At 39.8% G+C, this 17,143-nt stretch overlaps 1 protein-coding gene across 1 annotated transcript in view; it reads right to left on the bottom strand.

Annotated features, from left to right (window-relative positions):
• Positions 1-107: 107 nt before the first annotated feature.
• LOC121951212 (rap guanine nucleotide exchange factor 4-like) overlaps positions 108-17,143 on the bottom strand; it is a 30,997-nt gene continuing 13,961 nt past the window's right edge. Inside the window, exons 5-30 of the mRNA XM_042497463.2 lie at positions 16,306-16,378; positions 15,799-15,854; positions 14,128-14,234; positions 13,711-13,832; positions 13,114-13,297; positions 12,714-12,798; positions 11,597-11,657; positions 11,035-11,111; positions 10,278-10,424; positions 9,184-9,278; positions 9,013-9,098; positions 8,661-8,739; positions 7,387-7,537; positions 7,215-7,303; positions 7,079-7,106; positions 6,907-6,982; positions 6,438-6,584; positions 6,088-6,185; positions 5,240-5,365; positions 4,855-5,033; positions 4,650-4,740; positions 4,163-4,213; positions 3,855-3,942; positions 2,959-3,023; positions 2,795-2,849; positions 108-2,697 (exon numbers count right to left, since the gene is read on the bottom strand). Coding sequence (XP_042353397.1) covers positions 2,570-2,697; positions 2,795-2,849; positions 2,959-3,023; positions 3,855-3,942; positions 4,163-4,213; positions 4,650-4,740; positions 4,855-5,033; positions 5,240-5,365; positions 6,088-6,185; positions 6,438-6,584; positions 6,907-6,982; positions 7,079-7,106; positions 7,215-7,303; positions 7,387-7,537; positions 8,661-8,739; positions 9,013-9,098; positions 9,184-9,278; positions 10,278-10,424; positions 11,035-11,111; positions 11,597-11,657; positions 12,714-12,798; positions 13,114-13,297; positions 13,711-13,832; positions 14,128-14,234; positions 15,799-15,854; positions 16,306-16,378 — 2,544 coding nt within the window. The 3' untranslated portion in view covers positions 108-2,569. The remainder of the gene's footprint in view (positions 2,698-2,794; positions 2,850-2,958; positions 3,024-3,854; positions 3,943-4,162; positions 4,214-4,649; positions 4,741-4,854; positions 5,034-5,239; positions 5,366-6,087; positions 6,186-6,437; positions 6,585-6,906; positions 6,983-7,078; positions 7,107-7,214; positions 7,304-7,386; positions 7,538-8,660; positions 8,740-9,012; positions 9,099-9,183; positions 9,279-10,277; positions 10,425-11,034; positions 11,112-11,596; positions 11,658-12,713; positions 12,799-13,113; positions 13,298-13,710; positions 13,833-14,127; positions 14,235-15,798; positions 15,855-16,305; positions 16,379-17,143) is intronic.

Raw genomic sequence — 17,143 nt, 5'->3', positions numbered from 1 at the left:
GAGAGAGAGAGAGCTCTGGCCTATAGCATGCCAGACATAGTAAATCAGTTAGCAACAAGGATGACTACCTCAGACACCTAATTCCATCTCTCACACACTCTGCGTCTAAAAACACACACTCACCAGAGAAGCCAGCGTGTTACTCAGCCTGACAGGAATGACCCGGTGACATCATCCAGCAAGACAGCCGTGCAGACGTCACTGTGTAGGGGACAGGTGAGATCAGCTCGGGGAAATTAAGATACTTCCCTGTTAGTGACAGTGCAAGAGAGGAGACGTAACACTGATTCATTGCATAAATAAAACATGCGTCCTAGAAGCTGCAGTGAATCATCAGATCCCAGAGAACAAAAGTGTTGGATAAAACAATCAAGCACACAAGAATTTACATACGTGACATTAGAATAGCACGAAAACAGATGGTGGAAGGGGTTCTTCCTCTGGGGAGTAGACATGAGCCCAGAAATGAACCTTTTACAAAATAAAATGTCCTGTCTGCAAGGACAGTTGGGCATTAGATTAATGGTACATAGAGGAAAAGCTGTGTTCACAGGCTTCGGAGCTAGTAAAGTGACTTTAAAAGTTAGTGTAACGCTCCCTTAAGGTGGATCCAGTCTGTTTAGGTACATGTTGATGTGCATCACCATCCGCAGTTTCTCCACCATCTGCAGGGCAAAAACACATTTTGAAGAATGCCATTAAGCTATAAGCACTGTTAAATTAGCTATTTTTATTTACAAGGCAGACCACACATACAGTAAAGTTACAGGCGGCTCTTGGAGAGCCACCCTCACGGCAGTTCTCGACACACATTGTCACATCAGAAGCTCCTGAGATCAAAGGAAAATTAATGACACTTGTCAAGAACACACTCAAAATCTACACCCACATATATAAAAATAAAATTACACGGACTGAGATGACAAGATTTCCCCGCAAAAGTACAAGTTGCCTTTAAGACTCCACAATTAGGATCAGTGCTTCCAAATCAAAGGAGTACAATTTGGTTATGCAACTGACCTCAGAACAGGTCATACCAAGCAACTTCATTATCTAGAATAATCCATATCCTACAGGAGCTGTACTCCAATGCAAAAATAAAACGCAATACTGTAATGATAACTCTGAACACTGTTTCGCAATACAATGAGGACTTTAATTCAACTAATACTCTGTTTAGTAGTTTTGAAGTGTCTGACTAGTTAAGAAATACTTCAATCCCCCAAGAATCATTAGTATATCAGCTACTGACCGTGCTGCCTTGGATTCATGAAGAAAACATTTTCTTGCATGCCTACACGATAAAGAATCCTAAAACTGAGGAAATACTTGATGAAGTGGTGTAAAAGGGAACCACAGCTTAACAACAATATAACTATCTGAAAGCATCCGTTTACAAACTCTCACAAAACGTGTGCAGTAAAACCAAAGTGTCAATTATCCAGTCATGTGCTCATTACTTCTTGAACACGTTTATTTTTGGTAAAACCTTATTATTTAAAGGTCCAATGTGTAGGATTTGGGGGGATATTTTTTCAGAAATTGAATATAATACTCAAAACTATGTTTTTTTTCTGTTTATGATCACCTGAAATTAAGATTTGTTGTGTTTTTGTTACCTTAGAACAAGGCATTTATATCTACATACAGTCCTCCTCCACAAAGTCCGCCATGTTGTTCTACTGTAACCAAACAGTGTCTCTAGATACACAATTTGCATTTTTCCGTTGTCCACCATATTTCTCCTACATGCTTGGCACACTGAAGTTGCTGGTATTTACATGGACCCCTATGACTTAAATTCATCAAGAATATACTCAAGTTTTGGATTTTCTGTTCCCCAAGGAGGCATGCAAAAAAAAAGGTTTTCTTCACTAATTCAAGGTAATGCGATGAGTAACTGATACTGAAATAATAATTTTGTGGGTGAAGAATTCCTTTAAGGGACACTAATATTTACCTTAAGGACATTAAATCCTAAAGATTTTCAAATAATTGTATGTAATCATTTAGATTAAGATAAATACTTTCAGATTTCATATTAATCTGTATATTTGAAAGGTAAAATGAAGAGTCTAGGTTACAGATTGTGGTGTTTTCTGTCTATGAATAGGACCATCAGGAGAGTAAGGTTTGCTTTACAGGCAGGTATAGTAATATATTGTAAACTAGGGCTCATTTTGGGGTAGCACAACATTACAGGACACTCCGATAGAAATCCACTGCATAGAACACAAAGCCTATGAAGTTCAGTCATGCAGGATATTGATTCAAGTTCTATACATTACAGTTCTATCTAAAAGGTCCCAAACAGTAACAACTAGTACAGTTAAGACCCTCAGCCTGGGGGCTGAGACACAGCGACGAGAGAGCGGCTGAACAGTTTCTGTCTGTCCAGGGAGAAGAGGCTTTCAATGGCATAATAAGAAGTCCTTCATCCATTACAGCCCATGATAGTTCTAAAGTCATTGTGATTTGCTACTGAACGTGTTATTTTATCCAGGTAATGTGTGTGGTTTTTTTTATGCTAACGTCACAGAGAAGGCGATGGCGGTGGAAGATCTGGAGCTCATGTCCGCCGCGGCTCCACCCTGTAGGAGAGCTGTGTCAGTGCCCTCTGGTTGTCAATCACGCAGAGCTTCCTGACGTAGCCCCGTACATCTGCTTGATTTTTATTGGGTTGGCATATGTCAGGATCTAATGTAGTAAGAGAGGAAACAGAGAAATGTTAACAGAAAAATGTGAGTATAACCAGCATGCAAATGTGACAAAATGAAGTGATGTACAGACTTACTGAATGGTTGGCTTCTACAGTGCCTCACTTGCCGAATTGTGTTAGCTATAATTCGCTGAAGAGACAGAAGGCTTTTTTTTAGATTTCACGTCAAGATTAAGTAAAGAACAGAAAGAAGCATAATTAATAACCCATTTGCCCATTCAATGTGCACAGAAACTCACCATTTTCTCAAAATTGACCATATTGTCAATGAAGGTCTTGTTGCCCTCATGTGTAAATGTCATATCTGTAAAGAAATGAATTAAATTTAATGGCAGCCATGTTACTTCCAGAGTTTATTCTTAGTATATCTATAATGCATTATGAGGATATTCATAGTGAATTATAATACATTCATGATGCTTTATGAATACACTCATAAACACATAAAATGCTTTCTGCTGCACTATAGCAGTAGTCATAAACCATTATAGATGTGGCTCATAATGATTTATAAGTGGCAAGGGTTTTATGGATGCTCTTGACTTGCTCTAAACTAGAGGTTGATTGCTGCGGCTTATAATGCATTATAAATATTGATACTCACCTACACATACATCAACAATCAACTGCAGTAAGGATAGGATAGTGTGATATAGCAATCCATGCTGTATCATAAGTTATCATCGTATGTGTTAAGTAAAGTGAGGTACATATTGATGCTTTTATAATAATTTATGCTTCATCATAATGTTTTATTGTCAGTCTTAATAAAGTGCAATCGTTTTCATGCATTCATAAGAATAAATGCTGCGTCATAAGTGATGAATGTGTACCATACACTACAATATTTTGAAAATGCATTTAAAAGACTGAAGTCTGACAGTGTGTCAGAGATTCAGAGAGTTTGTAGCCACAGAATTAGATTTCACAATGACTGGGGATCAGTGTCAGAGGTGGACAGAAACTGTTGCAGCCCAGCTTCCAATGAAAATTACTTCTAGCCTATGTCACTTGTATAGTGAACATTGCAAAAGACCAAAGGACAGAAGGCAAGGAAAGGAATCAAGGATGTACAACCGGAGTAATGGGGAGAGTAGAGTGACTGGAGTACTTCTGTTTTGTAACTGAGTCATACCTTTGAGAAGGAGAGGCATGAAGGGGATGATTGGGGGTTCCAGTTTGGTAACAGTGAGTCGGTACGACCGGTGGTTTCTTGATGGGTCCTGTCGCAAGACATTAAAAAAGGTTGCATTTCTAATACATTTGGAACTCAGTTACACCAAATTATAAAAAACGTATTTTCCTTTATTATACCCAGTGGATAGTAGTTTTGGTTATATTTGCCCAGGTTTTTAGATATTAATCTTTAAACATTTTTTTAATCTATCCAACTGATTTCTGCTGCCACTGCAGTTACAATGAATGGAGTCTCATGCAGCTCACCATCATACTCTCAAACTCAGCGTAGAACTTCTTAAATTTGGTTGGGAGTTTCTGCCACAAAAAAAAAAGACTTTGGTGACATAAACATACACTGAACAAAAACACAAAATCAACATCTTTGTTTTCGCTCAATACATTTTTTTAAAAAAAGTTAAAGTAAAGATTTTTTTTTTAAGACTTTTTATTGACACAAATTTTATGCATAGCCCAAGGCACACCTGGGTGGTAATCATATTTAATCAGCATGTTGATATGGCACATCTGTGGATTAATGATCTTATCAAAGAAGTGCTCATAAACACAGAGTTGTAGTGTTGCAGTTTTAAAGTCTTTTGAGAACATAGAAAATTTCTTAGATCTTTTAATTGCAACTCATGAAAAACGGAAGCAAAAACAAAAGTTTTTTTAATTCACTGCAATACTTTAACTGTAATGTAACACAGCCATGGTTCACTAAAGATCGAGACACACAATAGACAAAGTTTACCTCCCATGTCTGGCTCAATCTGCTGACAGCAGGGTTGCTCATCCCCATAATGATGGCAAAGAATGAGTTCAGGTTCTTAAACTCCCGACAGCTATGTACAAACACACACAAATACACAAAAGTAAGACCAGAGGAAATCTGTCATCTAATTGCATGTGTGCAACCAGCATGAAGCATTAAAGAGTCACCAGTTGGTTCCACTTACTGTGCTGCTATCTTGATGAACTTCTTGAGGAGCTGGACTCTCTTGCTGAGCTGTCCGCAGAGGCAAACCTCAGTGACCACCCAAAGCTGGACCTGGTTGAACCTCCGCAGAAACAGGTCCAGATTAGCTGTGGTTCTTCTGAAGCTCTGCCGGCCAAACGTGTGGTAGAGCAGCTCATGCTGCGGAGAAAAGAGAGGAAACATTAAACAGCGGCAAGTTTGGAGATACTGCAGTGGACAGGTCTCGCCACCTTGCATATATCTAGCTTCACTCCTGTAGGGTTTTTTCTTTCCAACAATGATGCAGCACCAATACAGAAGAATGCCTGTAAAAAGCCCTTTCACGTGGAGCTGTTTTTAGAGTGTGTCTGTGCCTGTGTGTTTACCTCATGCACGCAGCTGAAGAGCTCCCAGTCAAACATGGTCATTTGGTAAGCCAGGTCCTTAGAGCTCATCAGCTCAAAAGTTGACATGGAGCCTGCAGTGGGACCCTCCTGGTCTGGAAGAGGAGCCTGACACACACAAATACACACATTTATTCAAATTCATTAACACATAAAAAATATATTAAATAATCGACATATAACAGTAAAGACAGCATCATGTACAATCACAAGAAAGTAGGGATGTACCATCTAGGATTTTTGGAGATATCTGGCATGCATTGATTTTCCATCAGATTTTCGCTGATACCGTTATGTGCATATATTTTTTCAACCTTATTCAAGGGAACATCAAGTCTCTCCTATAGTAATGTTACATATTATTATTCCTAATCTTATCATGATGGCCCTCTTGTGGCAGATACAGACATAAAATACAATGCTCTTCTCAGTGCACACATTCACCTGGCAAATTAAGACAAACTGCTTAAACTTATCTTACATGCCATAATTAATTTTACGTAAAACTTCTAAAGTCACCCTACTTTAACTGGCTTGGATGTCGCTCTGCCAGAGACTTTCCTGATGACAGCTGCAACAAGGGTAAATTTAATCTATTTTATTAATTAAAGTCACATAAATAAAGCGTCATCTTATCGGCCTGTCATATCATCAGAAATGTTCATGTTGGGCCAATGCTGATATTTCATTTTAACGCCTTTATAAACCGATATGGCTGATGTGGCAATATCATTGTGCATTCCTACAACAAAGAATGTGTGTTACTGTAAAACCTTTTCAGAGAAACTACAGTCTAAGTCCTGGGTAAGCAGGAAACATTTATAACTTACCAGACTGCTGAGCTGTTCTCGAGGACAGGCAAACAATCGCCCGTTGATGCTCAGAGCAGAAAACACTGAAACATCATTCGGCTTCAGGATTTGTTTTTCTGTAACAAAACATGAGAATCGTTTTTAGTAGAAAATTGTTTTAATCACCCCCCAAAATTTTCAAACCAACGCTAAAACCATTTTCATTTTGCACACTTTTAATCCTGCTACCTGCATTCACAGTATCCATGGTTTACCCAGCTGACAGTGTTCATAATTATAAGCAAGAAAAGGCACTGAAATTACCAATGATCTGTCTGTAAGTAATGTGTCTGTGAACTGCTCTTTAATATTTAAATCTGTATTCTTACCACTAGAAGAGCTGAGGTGGACCAAAATGAGCTCATCGGTTGTGCCAAGTTTGTCGGCCACAGCACTGGTCACTTCTCTTCCAGTCGCTGACACAGCAACCCGGATAGTGGTGTATGTCTGATCGCTGCAGTACACCTTCAAAAGGACTTAATAGGACACAAACATAACACTGTTTTTTTTAAGACTACTTTTACCAGACAATCTGCACATTTGATTTTGTCATGTCTTTATTACAAATGTAAATGTTTGGTGTGATGGTGGCCCTGCAGGAAAGTTCAGGGATCACCAAAATATTAAATTCATCTGCTGAGAACATACATATCCTTATTAAAATTTCATGGCAATCTGGCAAACGGTTCAAAATATCTTGCTCCTCAGGGTTCAGAGGAATCTCACACACACACACACACACACACACACACACACACACACACACACACACACACACACACAAACACACCAACTTACTGTCATCATGATTCCTAATGGGCTGTTTCTTCTGCAGCCTTTCTTCTCCATTGCTGAACTGTCGTATTAAAGTTTTCTGTTGAATTACATGAAATAGTGTGTGTTCAGTATCCACATCGCCATGATAACTCCTAAAATGCACATTTGGTTAAAAACAGTGGTGTGGACGTACCTTTTTTGTGGATTTGGCCTCTTCCGAACTACAAAATGTAAAAGGCGTAGAAACACACAAAAAATTACACAATAAATATGGCTGGTACATAAAACACTACAATGAAAGCTTAATGTGCAGGACCTACGAAACATACTGTAATTTGACGATTTTCTCCAAGTCAGGAACCAAGTCTTTCAAAGCTCTCAACATTCGAGAATCATTTGATAAGCTCCCATACAGCTCCTGCAGGGACAGAGTAGAAGAAGCACACTTAGCCTGTGCATATGATCTGTGTATGTTATGGGCATTTGAAAGTTTTTAGTCACCTCAAGGAAAGAGATTGCAGCAGGCTCCTCCTGTAACATGTATGTGTGTGCATTGGCCCAGCGCAGGGCCAGAATAAGGGCCCTCCTTTTACTGTTGAGCGCATACTCCAACCTCTCCTGTTCAGAGCCGGGTGGAGATGCTGCATGGTAGGTGCACACAGGGTTAAGATAAATATAAAGACGTAAATCAATTTGTCAATTTATGATCAAGTGCACAAAATCTGTACAATCACAGAATGGATCTAAACAAGCAGCAACAGCAGCTAAAACCATGTTACTATTCAGTTAAAGATAAGATCTGTTTCACAAAAAATAGAAATGATTATTCAATATACTCAAGGCCAGAATTAACCTTCATCATTGCATCCTAGCTACCAAATAAGGGAGCTGCTAATTACAAATAATAATCAGCGCAGCAGTGGAACAATTGCTCTACAATGATTAAGACAATAAGAAAAGACCTCCACCATTGTTATTGCAACTTGTTGCTGTGGTGTGAAGGGAGGTGAGCAGTTCATTAGTGCTGGCGGGTCAACTGCTGCGTCAGCGCTTCCATGAGCACAACTGGTCAGTTGCACAATCCAAGATGCTGTCAGTAAGACTGTTATAGTATGCAGAAAATAATAAACATATCTGTCCATTTCTGAGTGGAGTTTTCAACAGTTTTTGAGGGCACCTACAGTACCTGATAACTGGGTATCACACACAGGATGAATAAACAAGAATTACAGCCTCATGGTTGTATCCCTCAACTAGTGACAGTTTACTTCCATTTGTGTCACAGCCATGACAGTAAACAATTCTTCAAATAAGGATGTTGCTACAAGTGTCAAGGCAGACACCCAAGATTGGTGTCACCAATTCAGTGTCTGACAAATGTCTCCCCTTCTGTTCCTCAGTTACGGTGTTGAATAATTACCAGAAGTGTTTTTACAGAACATAATGATGTCATGGTGAGGTTGACCTTTGACCTTTTGAATATCAAATGTCAACACATTTTATCGTATCGGACAATTGTGTGAAATTTGGTCATAATCAGCAAATTAATTTTTGAGTTATGACCAGAAACATGTTTTGTGAGATCATGTTGACCTCTGACTACTGAAATCTAATAAGTTCATCCTTGAATCTGAATGTACATTAGTGCCAAATGTGAGGAAATCATCTAAAGGCTTTCTTGAGATTGCGTACATAAGAATGGGATGGACAAAAACATAATCTAGCCACAGCTTTCGCTGGGTTAGAGCATAACAAAAAGGAAACATAAAGGATATTGTGCCATGAGCAGAGGGCACAGCTGGCTGTTGGGCATGAAGACATTGTGCATGAGGACAAAATCATCCACTGCTGGGTCTGCAAGACAAGAAGAAAAACAGAAATCAAGACGGAAGAGAGTCAGAAACAAAAGAAAGCAAATAGAGAACTTAAGAATAAATAAAGGTTCAAAATGTAGCGGAAATATCATTCATTAATCCATTTATTCAGCATATCCGTCTCTCCATCCATCCATCCTTCTTTCATTACAATGCATTTGATATTGTTTCTAGACTATCTCTTGTAACCATCTACTCAAAATTCATTTTGGCCTTATAGCCTATTCATTTTGCATTATATTTCTATCGCTACCTGGTTCACTGTGATGTATGTCCATCCTCATGGTCTCCAGGAAGTGCTCGAGAATCTTCTCTGGCGTTCCTGATATCACAGTGTACCTGCAAAAGGTGAGATGAGGAGGAGAGATTCATTTTACTGTGCACTTGTTAGTATGTATGTAAGACTCTTCACACTGACACATACTTGATGCTTCCCAGTGTGGACGTCCGAGGACTCTTTTCCAACACCAGCACAGCTTGTTCATGCTCTTTCAAACGCACTGTGTTGGCTTCCACATCCTGAAAACACAAGATGCATAAACAGAATCAGTAATATCATTTAAAGTCAAATGCAAAAATGTGGCTTTTTAAAATGTAACACAATTCTTCTGCCAGAGGAGGGAGACAAACATTACAGTCCAGCAGCATCACTAGTCATATATAGTGCAGTGTGATGCTTCAGACAGCACAGATAAATAAATTTAACTTGTGTTCAATGGAATCCATCCATTTTAACCTACATCATATAAAGGTTTTGTATGCAACATTCACAGCATTCATATAACAGAAAACATCTATTTTCTATGTAAAGATATAGTGGGGTAATGGTGTCCTGAGCAGAGAAAAAGTCATGCTCCCTGTGTGTGTGTGTGTGTGTGTGTGTGTGTGTGTGTGTGTGTGTGTGCAAATCTGAGCTTCTCTGTGGTTTGTTGTAGAAGGTAGAAGACGCCCAAACTCCACACAACTTTTCTCGATGTTGATAAGTGCTTTTCTATCGTAGAAAAGTTGTGCTTCAGCAGAAGGGGCCAGTAGACGGTCCAGCTACGTGTTGCTGCACACGCATGTGAGTCCCTGTGAGTGTATCCCACTAGTTAGCATATCGCTGTCACTCTGCACTGTGCTCATACAGCTGTTACCATGTTGTGAAAGAGTAAAGCTTGATTTATGCTTGACACACACAAAAACTGGGAGTGTCGGCATGGCCAAAGTAATGACACACCATCAGACATGCCCCAGTGTAGCAGGTTTACTGTCTCTGAACATCTGACATTTTCCAGCTAGGTGGACGCAGATGGGCAGAGAAAAGGTTGTTAGGTCAATGTTAAGACTTGTGTGCAGACAATCTCATTTCACACTCGGAATGTCGTAAAGCTCCGTTACCTTAGGTTAGAATATTGGCTTGGCAGTTAGTTTGTGAATATTCATCGCTAATAACTGTATTTGTGGCTGTAGTGTTTTGGTGCTAGTGTGAATACACTTGTATCCATTAGAGAATAAATGTCCATCTCATCTACCTACCCTGAGTATCCTGTTGAAGTCTTCCTTGTCAACACGAAGAAAGTGACAGTTGTCCTCTCTCAGGACGATGGAGGCGGCACGAGGTGAATCTGTAACCAGGGCCAACTTCCCAAAGTCGTCGCCCTCGTGGAGCGTACACACCACACCCTAAGACACACACACGCACACACATGCATAAAAGCACATAAACACACAAGCTCCAAAATACAAACAAGTTCAGACATAAACACAGTTTACTTGTCATCTTACTCCCTGAAGAAAAATCAGAGGAGCGGGAGCACACAGGACTGAGATGAATCATCTGTACTTGTCCGTGTGTGTGTGTGTGTGTGTGTGTGTGTGTGTGTGTGTGTGTATGTGTGTGTGTGTGTGTGTGTGTGTGTGTGTACGTGTGTTTGTTTGTTTGCGTGCATGTGTGATCAATGTGTATGCATGCACATGAGCAGTATAAATGTGCTGTGCAGTGGTTGTAAATGTGTGGTGTGAAATTGTGTATGCGTACAATCCCTTAAGCCATTTAATCATAGTGATGAGTCATGGTGAGCTGTGCAGAGTCTGCCAAACCCCACTGTTGGTGTTTCCCGGCCCTGCAGGCCTGATGCTGCTGGTCTGCTCCATACAGCCATGATCAGCTACACATTTTAATCCATTACATACGCATGAACTATGATCAAATGAAGCAGAAAACTCGAGCAATGCTCATGTATCAAACAAAGCAACCTAAGCATGTAGGTGGATAATACATTTACACACACACCTTGCCGTAGATAACCACATTGACAGAGCCCCTCTGGATGATGTACCATGATGTGCCCTCCTCTCCTTGGTTGAACACTTGAGGATAAAGAGGATAAATATAAATCACCTCTACATGTATGATTCAAACATATATTCTGTACACCAGAGGTATTCAAACTGTGAGGCCAGCCTCCCCCAAGGGACGCAGGGAGGCGCTGTTGCGTGCAGCTCTAGATTTTACTCATTTAAAACAATTTTTTTTAAAAAACAGCTGTAAGAGTGCACAAATGGCAACAACATTCTGCCACTTAAAAACAACAAGGCATTTGGTCTTTGCAAAGAGAGATGATTCACAAGTTTATTTAATCACTAGTGGTCACTCAAGACATGTGGGGACGCATTATAATGCCAGATGTGAACAGATATAAAGCTGTTCACTTGTGATCTGATAACCCAAGATGCATGATAATACAAAGTGTAAACAGGCTCTTATATTCAGTGCGAATATCTTTGATGTCCATCATAAACAATTCTATTTAGAAATCACATTATAAGAGAAAGTGGAAAAAGCAAAGACTCACAAACGGTTCCAGCTTTTGCATGCGATTCGAAGATCACGACACTCGCCAGTTCCCTCTTCACCTACAAACCAGATTGAAATGCTCAGTCATTTTAGATTTAGCTGCACTGGAAATGTAAGAGCAGTAAAATGTACAGATCACAGTTTTTAAGGATTGTTTCAAAGCAACCTAAGAGTCCTTACAGTCCATTATAATCGTGCATGGTAAGTTTTGCTTTGTTATCTATATCTGCATTATTATGCAGAATCTGCCAGCAATTATACAAGATTTTGGTATCAGAAGCATTCTGGTTTCCGTTTGAAGTCCAAGTACTGACTTATGTTTGAAAGGGTGTTGGCTGCCTGCTGTTTGCTTGGGGAATTAAAGAGGTGGACCGCATTTACCAAAATGCAACGTTGGATCCCATCAGCTATCACCTGACAAAGATTTCTCTTTTCATGAGTTTTTTCCTAATTTATCTGCATTCATATGCAGATATCTGTTGATAGAGTTTTGCCAAAATGCTGGATCTGTCTCAAGTTGCTAATTGAACTGTAAAAAATGAGCAGCACACAAAAAAAGTGTTGGCCTGGATATCTGCTGGTTACACCAGATATCCTGTGAAATATTGGCCATTGCACCCAGAGGCTTCATCATTGTCAGATGATAGCTGATGCAGTCAAAGATAGTGCTTAATGAGATTTCTGATTTGGTAAAATTTATTTCACCAAATTTCATAGGCACTGCATTCAAATTGATAACGGATGGGAAGAGGAATAAAAAGAACAGTTAAATGAAAAGGGCTGATTGTTTGTAAACCATGGTCATATCCTGGAATATGTTTCATGTGACTTTTCATCACAATAAAAATGTGATAACATCTGATACACATAATACTTATTCTCAGAAAAAATGGTGCATGAAAAAGCAACAATGAAAACCCAGACTAGAGGACTCCTCATGATGAATACTTGCCAACACAGGCCAGTGTAACTGTGTCTCATTACACTGGTAAGTGAAGTGCTAATGCTTCTCCCTTTGGTCTTAAAAACAAGACTGATAAGTGGTTGTGATGAATTGACAGACTTCTTTAAAACCTGACTGTCCCTTTAAAAGAAAAGTGGACCGGCTGACTCACAGTGTTTGAGAGGTGAGCTAAGGCCTTGATGTGAAGCAGCTCATCATAGATGATCTCTAGGTCATCCCCCGTCCTCTGACCAGGCCTGCAGACACACACAGAGGTTTGTCAGGATGAAGTCACCATGAAGATTTCATGTACGCTTCACCTCATATTAGAATGCAGTAAAATTAGTAGTGACATCCTGATGCTAAAATAACCATGCTATTTGGAAAGTAGCATCTACTGATTTGCTCATTTTATTTCACATCACAGTTCTTTTATAAATGCTGATTTAGGATTACTTTTGGTCAAAACTGCCAACTCAGAATTTAAATGGTTAAAAATGCTTTATGGATTTACTTGAAAATTATACATATGTAATAAGTAATACGTAAGTTAATGCAATTTTGCTACTGACGATTTCCTGAGGATCATGCGCAGCAGTGCATCAGGGCCAATCTGAGCGAGGAAGAGGATGGTCTCTGGTAGCTCCTCCTCACTCTCCCTCTTCTCCTCCTCACTAGGCAACGGCGTGTCCTCCTCCTCATCGTCAAGAAATCGGTAGAACAGGTACTTGTCCTGGAAACCCAGCTCCTGGTCCACTGGAGAGCAGACAAACACACATGATTAAAAGATGCAAGAGCACACACAGAAACACACACACTGTGAATGCCTGGAGATTCTCAGCAATCACAGTTGCTCACTTATTCAGAGCAGAATATGAGACGTCTTCTTTGAAGTGTTTGAATTTGAGATTGTAATCTATATTTTATGGTCCTGCTTCAAAACTCCCAATTAATTTCCACCCTGGTATTCATACTGTTACTTCCACTGCGCCTGATGTTCAGATTTAGTAAAATCTCCGATCCAAATAAGAGTCAAAGAGAGATGCTTTTTGGCTGCTTTGCAAAAAGGTTTGGGAACGGACTTTTCTCTGTTATGACAACAGTGCAGTGCATGGAATGATACTGAACAGCAAACACAGTGATGGGAAAATAGAGACAGTTGTAGTTACCGTGGTTGAGCACCCCTTCTTCAAGTAGAGCCTGCCACATCCCAACAGCATGGGACCGTGTGAGAACACAAGCGCTCTGCAGCACCAACCAGTCCACCAGCTCTGTGCCTACACAGCATTGTCTGCAAGACACATACACCATTAAATCCTAACTGAACCTGTTGCTTGGATAACTCTACACACAGCGTGAACTCTAGACAAACAGTGAACCTCGGCACATTCAATTCAATTCAGATTTATTGCACATGCTTGTTTTGTTTTTTTTCCTTCGTGTTTTCATCCTAATTTTGTCCCACCCTATATTTACACTTCTTAAATTTTTGCAATACTTGCTACTTAATACTTGTTATGCACCAATACACCAAAGCAAATTCCTTGTGTGTGAAAACCCACCTGGATTCTGAATTCAATTCTTACCTGTATGTCTTGAGGTGGTACTTCCTGTCTCGAATCATATGTGGGGCTCTGGACAGAATGGCGTTGCGGAGAACCTTCCCTGCCCTCTGCAGCTTCTCTGAAGGGATCTACAGAACAGACAGCAGTGGTTCATTTTTGTGTTATGTTAAACCCTCAACTAGTAGATCCTTCAGTGGTGCTAATTAACTCCAGCCATTTGACTTTTTTTACACTCAAATGTAACCACATAGCGCCTGTATTAAGACAAAGAACACAGGCCTATGAAACAGTAAGAGTCATAAAGGGCGCACAACTGGCATTGACAGTTTAATTAAAATTATTTAATCGTAACCCCTGTATCATGATTGGGGTTGGGTACTGTTCACATCTGAACCAATACAGGTATCAGTGCCTCAAATTTGATACCAGTTCCCCACAGCAACCTTTTTTCAGTACTTAACTATTTCTGTACTAACAAATATAAAGAATAAGTGTGCATTAAAAAAAACAAAAAACATATTCACACACAGCAGTGACAGTAGGCTATTTCTAAAATAAAATAGAACAAATATGTTGAAACTATCAGCACTACAATGATAGTTTCAACTCAGTGGGAAGCCAGAGTCCTGCAAATGGCCTCCCAGGCTTAGGGGCACTTTGCAGTGCATCTGCCTCCTGTCTTAACCTGATGTTCTCATCCAGATGCCCTCTGAGGTACTGAAACTTGACACAGATCAATTAACTCAAATCTGTACTCTCAGTATTATCCACTTAATTTGGTCAGGATACAATACACAGCCCTTCAAGTACAACAGTGTAGCTTGGTGAACTGCTGACTCCAAGCTGTAACGCACAATAAAATTGATCATTTACCCACTCTGCATGCCATGAACGTAAATGTGTGCTGCAAACTGAGGTTAATGCTTGTAACGAACAGTACAGCACTATACAGTACATACCAGTTGAACTGTAAAAAAGAAAAAAACAACTCATACGCAGATACACATCCTTTACAGATCACACCTGTGCCTTAGAAAGAGAGGGAAGTGCAGATGTGTATTCACACACACACAGCTGCTGTTGAAAACAACAAAGTACGACTTGCTAATTGGGCAGATGGGATCTTTCTTCTATGTGCATGCATTAGCATAACTACAGAGGATCACAGCTGTGAGTCATCACTTGTCTCTTCTACCAAACACATACACACCTTCAAAATTCATTCTGGTATTCTGGTTCATTCACAAACATGAAAGTATGCAGCAGCAGGGAGCAATTTTATGACACTGTGGTCCAGTTTATCTTCTCTCTGCACTCTTTACAGAATGGTGCATTTGGTTTGTAAAGAATTGTAACTTTCGATTTCAAAACTTCAGCATTTTTGGAACATTAAAAAATCCCTCATCTACTGGTCAGCTGTGCACATACAGACTGAACTAGACATTTTTGCTCGACCATCAATTCGCTACCCACACAGATATTCTGACACAAGCAGTGAGGGATAGAGGAATCCAAGGCAAACGGAGACTGCCTGGCCAACAGTATATTGGTTGTGAGTTTGGTTCATTCATGCTTTGTGTGCTGCGAGGAAGGATCAAGTTGCCATGCTGAACTTTTTTTAAAATTTTTCTTCTTACACAAATCCACAACAGATCTTTGGCTTCCAAACAGCGAGCTGTAGAGAGTATTTACCTTGTTGTGAGCTTTGTTTGCAGAGTCTGAGTTCATGTTGTCTTTGTCAGCGAGTCCTGAGGAGGGAAGAAAAACTGTTGTCAAGCTGGTTGAAATGAAGATTTTTTTATAGGATACAGATACTTTTCATTCCAGAAACATGAAAAATTCATTGTGTAGCTTATATGCTAAAAGCTTAAACTTGCAGAGAGGTATGCACTACTGTCCAATATATTCTGATAAATATCGGGTGGGAAACAAGTATATTGAAAAGGAAACAGGAGTGCTTTAGAATAACAGATATTAGCCTCCTGCTGGTATTATCCATATTGAATGTTTCTTTCATTCTAGTCTTGCCTTTTTTACATTTTATACACAGAACCATTGAAGACACCGAGGTCATGTCGTATGTATATGTTTTCTAGGAATTTAAAGACTTGAGTTTACATTTGAAAACTACAAACATTTCACACATCGGGCCTAAGTTTACGGCCAAATACTTGTAAAACTGTGTGTGTTTCTACTCACTGTCATTGTTGGATCCACTCTCCATAGCTCCATAAGGAGGGGCCAACAGTCCAGCCAAGCTCTGACGATATTTCTACAAGATAAAACACAAGCACGTTAGAAATGATGTATCATTATGATGTTTCATTTATAAGACATTATCTATTAAACATCAAAACCCATTACATTTAATTCTGTCTCTCTGACCCCCCCCCCCAACACACACACAGTGTTACTTTCAAACACACAAGTGCAAGTGCCCCTCAAAACAAAGCCCTTTGTACAACCAAGATCATTTACATGCAGAACAACTAACATTATATAACACACACACACTCACTCACTCACAGCAGCAGCATTCAAACTAGGGTTAATGAGAGCATGAAAGCAGCTAAACGTGCACAGATGCTGCTGTTCCAGCTGTTAACAACAAGAAACTCTATCTGCATTTCTATAGCAAAGACACAGAAATACACACAGCAGGTAATTTTGAGCCCTGAATATGCCACTGCTCCTCTGCAAGGTCATTACCAAGCAACCCGTGCCTTCTGAGAACTGCCAGGAACACACACACACACCCACACACGCACACACACACACACACACACACACACACACACACACACCCACACACGCACACACACACACACACACACAAACACACAGAGGGAGAGAGACAGAGAGAGCATCTGTTTGATCTAAAGACACAAACACCCCCCTGTCTATATTTTTCTTGCACACACACAAACATCAGCTAAATTTTGCAAAAAAGACAAAACAAAAATAGATATTAAGGCACATAATAACACTATCTGGTCCACATGCACACCACAGACGACACAGTAGCACAGTCGAAGAG

Source organism: Plectropomus leopardus, chromosome 12, assembly GCF_026936395.1.
Source record: "Plectropomus leopardus strain MGB_pleo_1.0 chromosome 12, ASM2693639v1, whole genome shotgun sequence".
Classification (NCBI taxonomy): Eukaryota; Metazoa; Chordata; class Actinopteri; order Perciformes; family Serranidae; genus Plectropomus; species Plectropomus leopardus.
The sequence above is the reverse complement of the archived record's forward strand: the minus strand, read 5'-3'. Positions and strand labels throughout refer to the sequence as shown.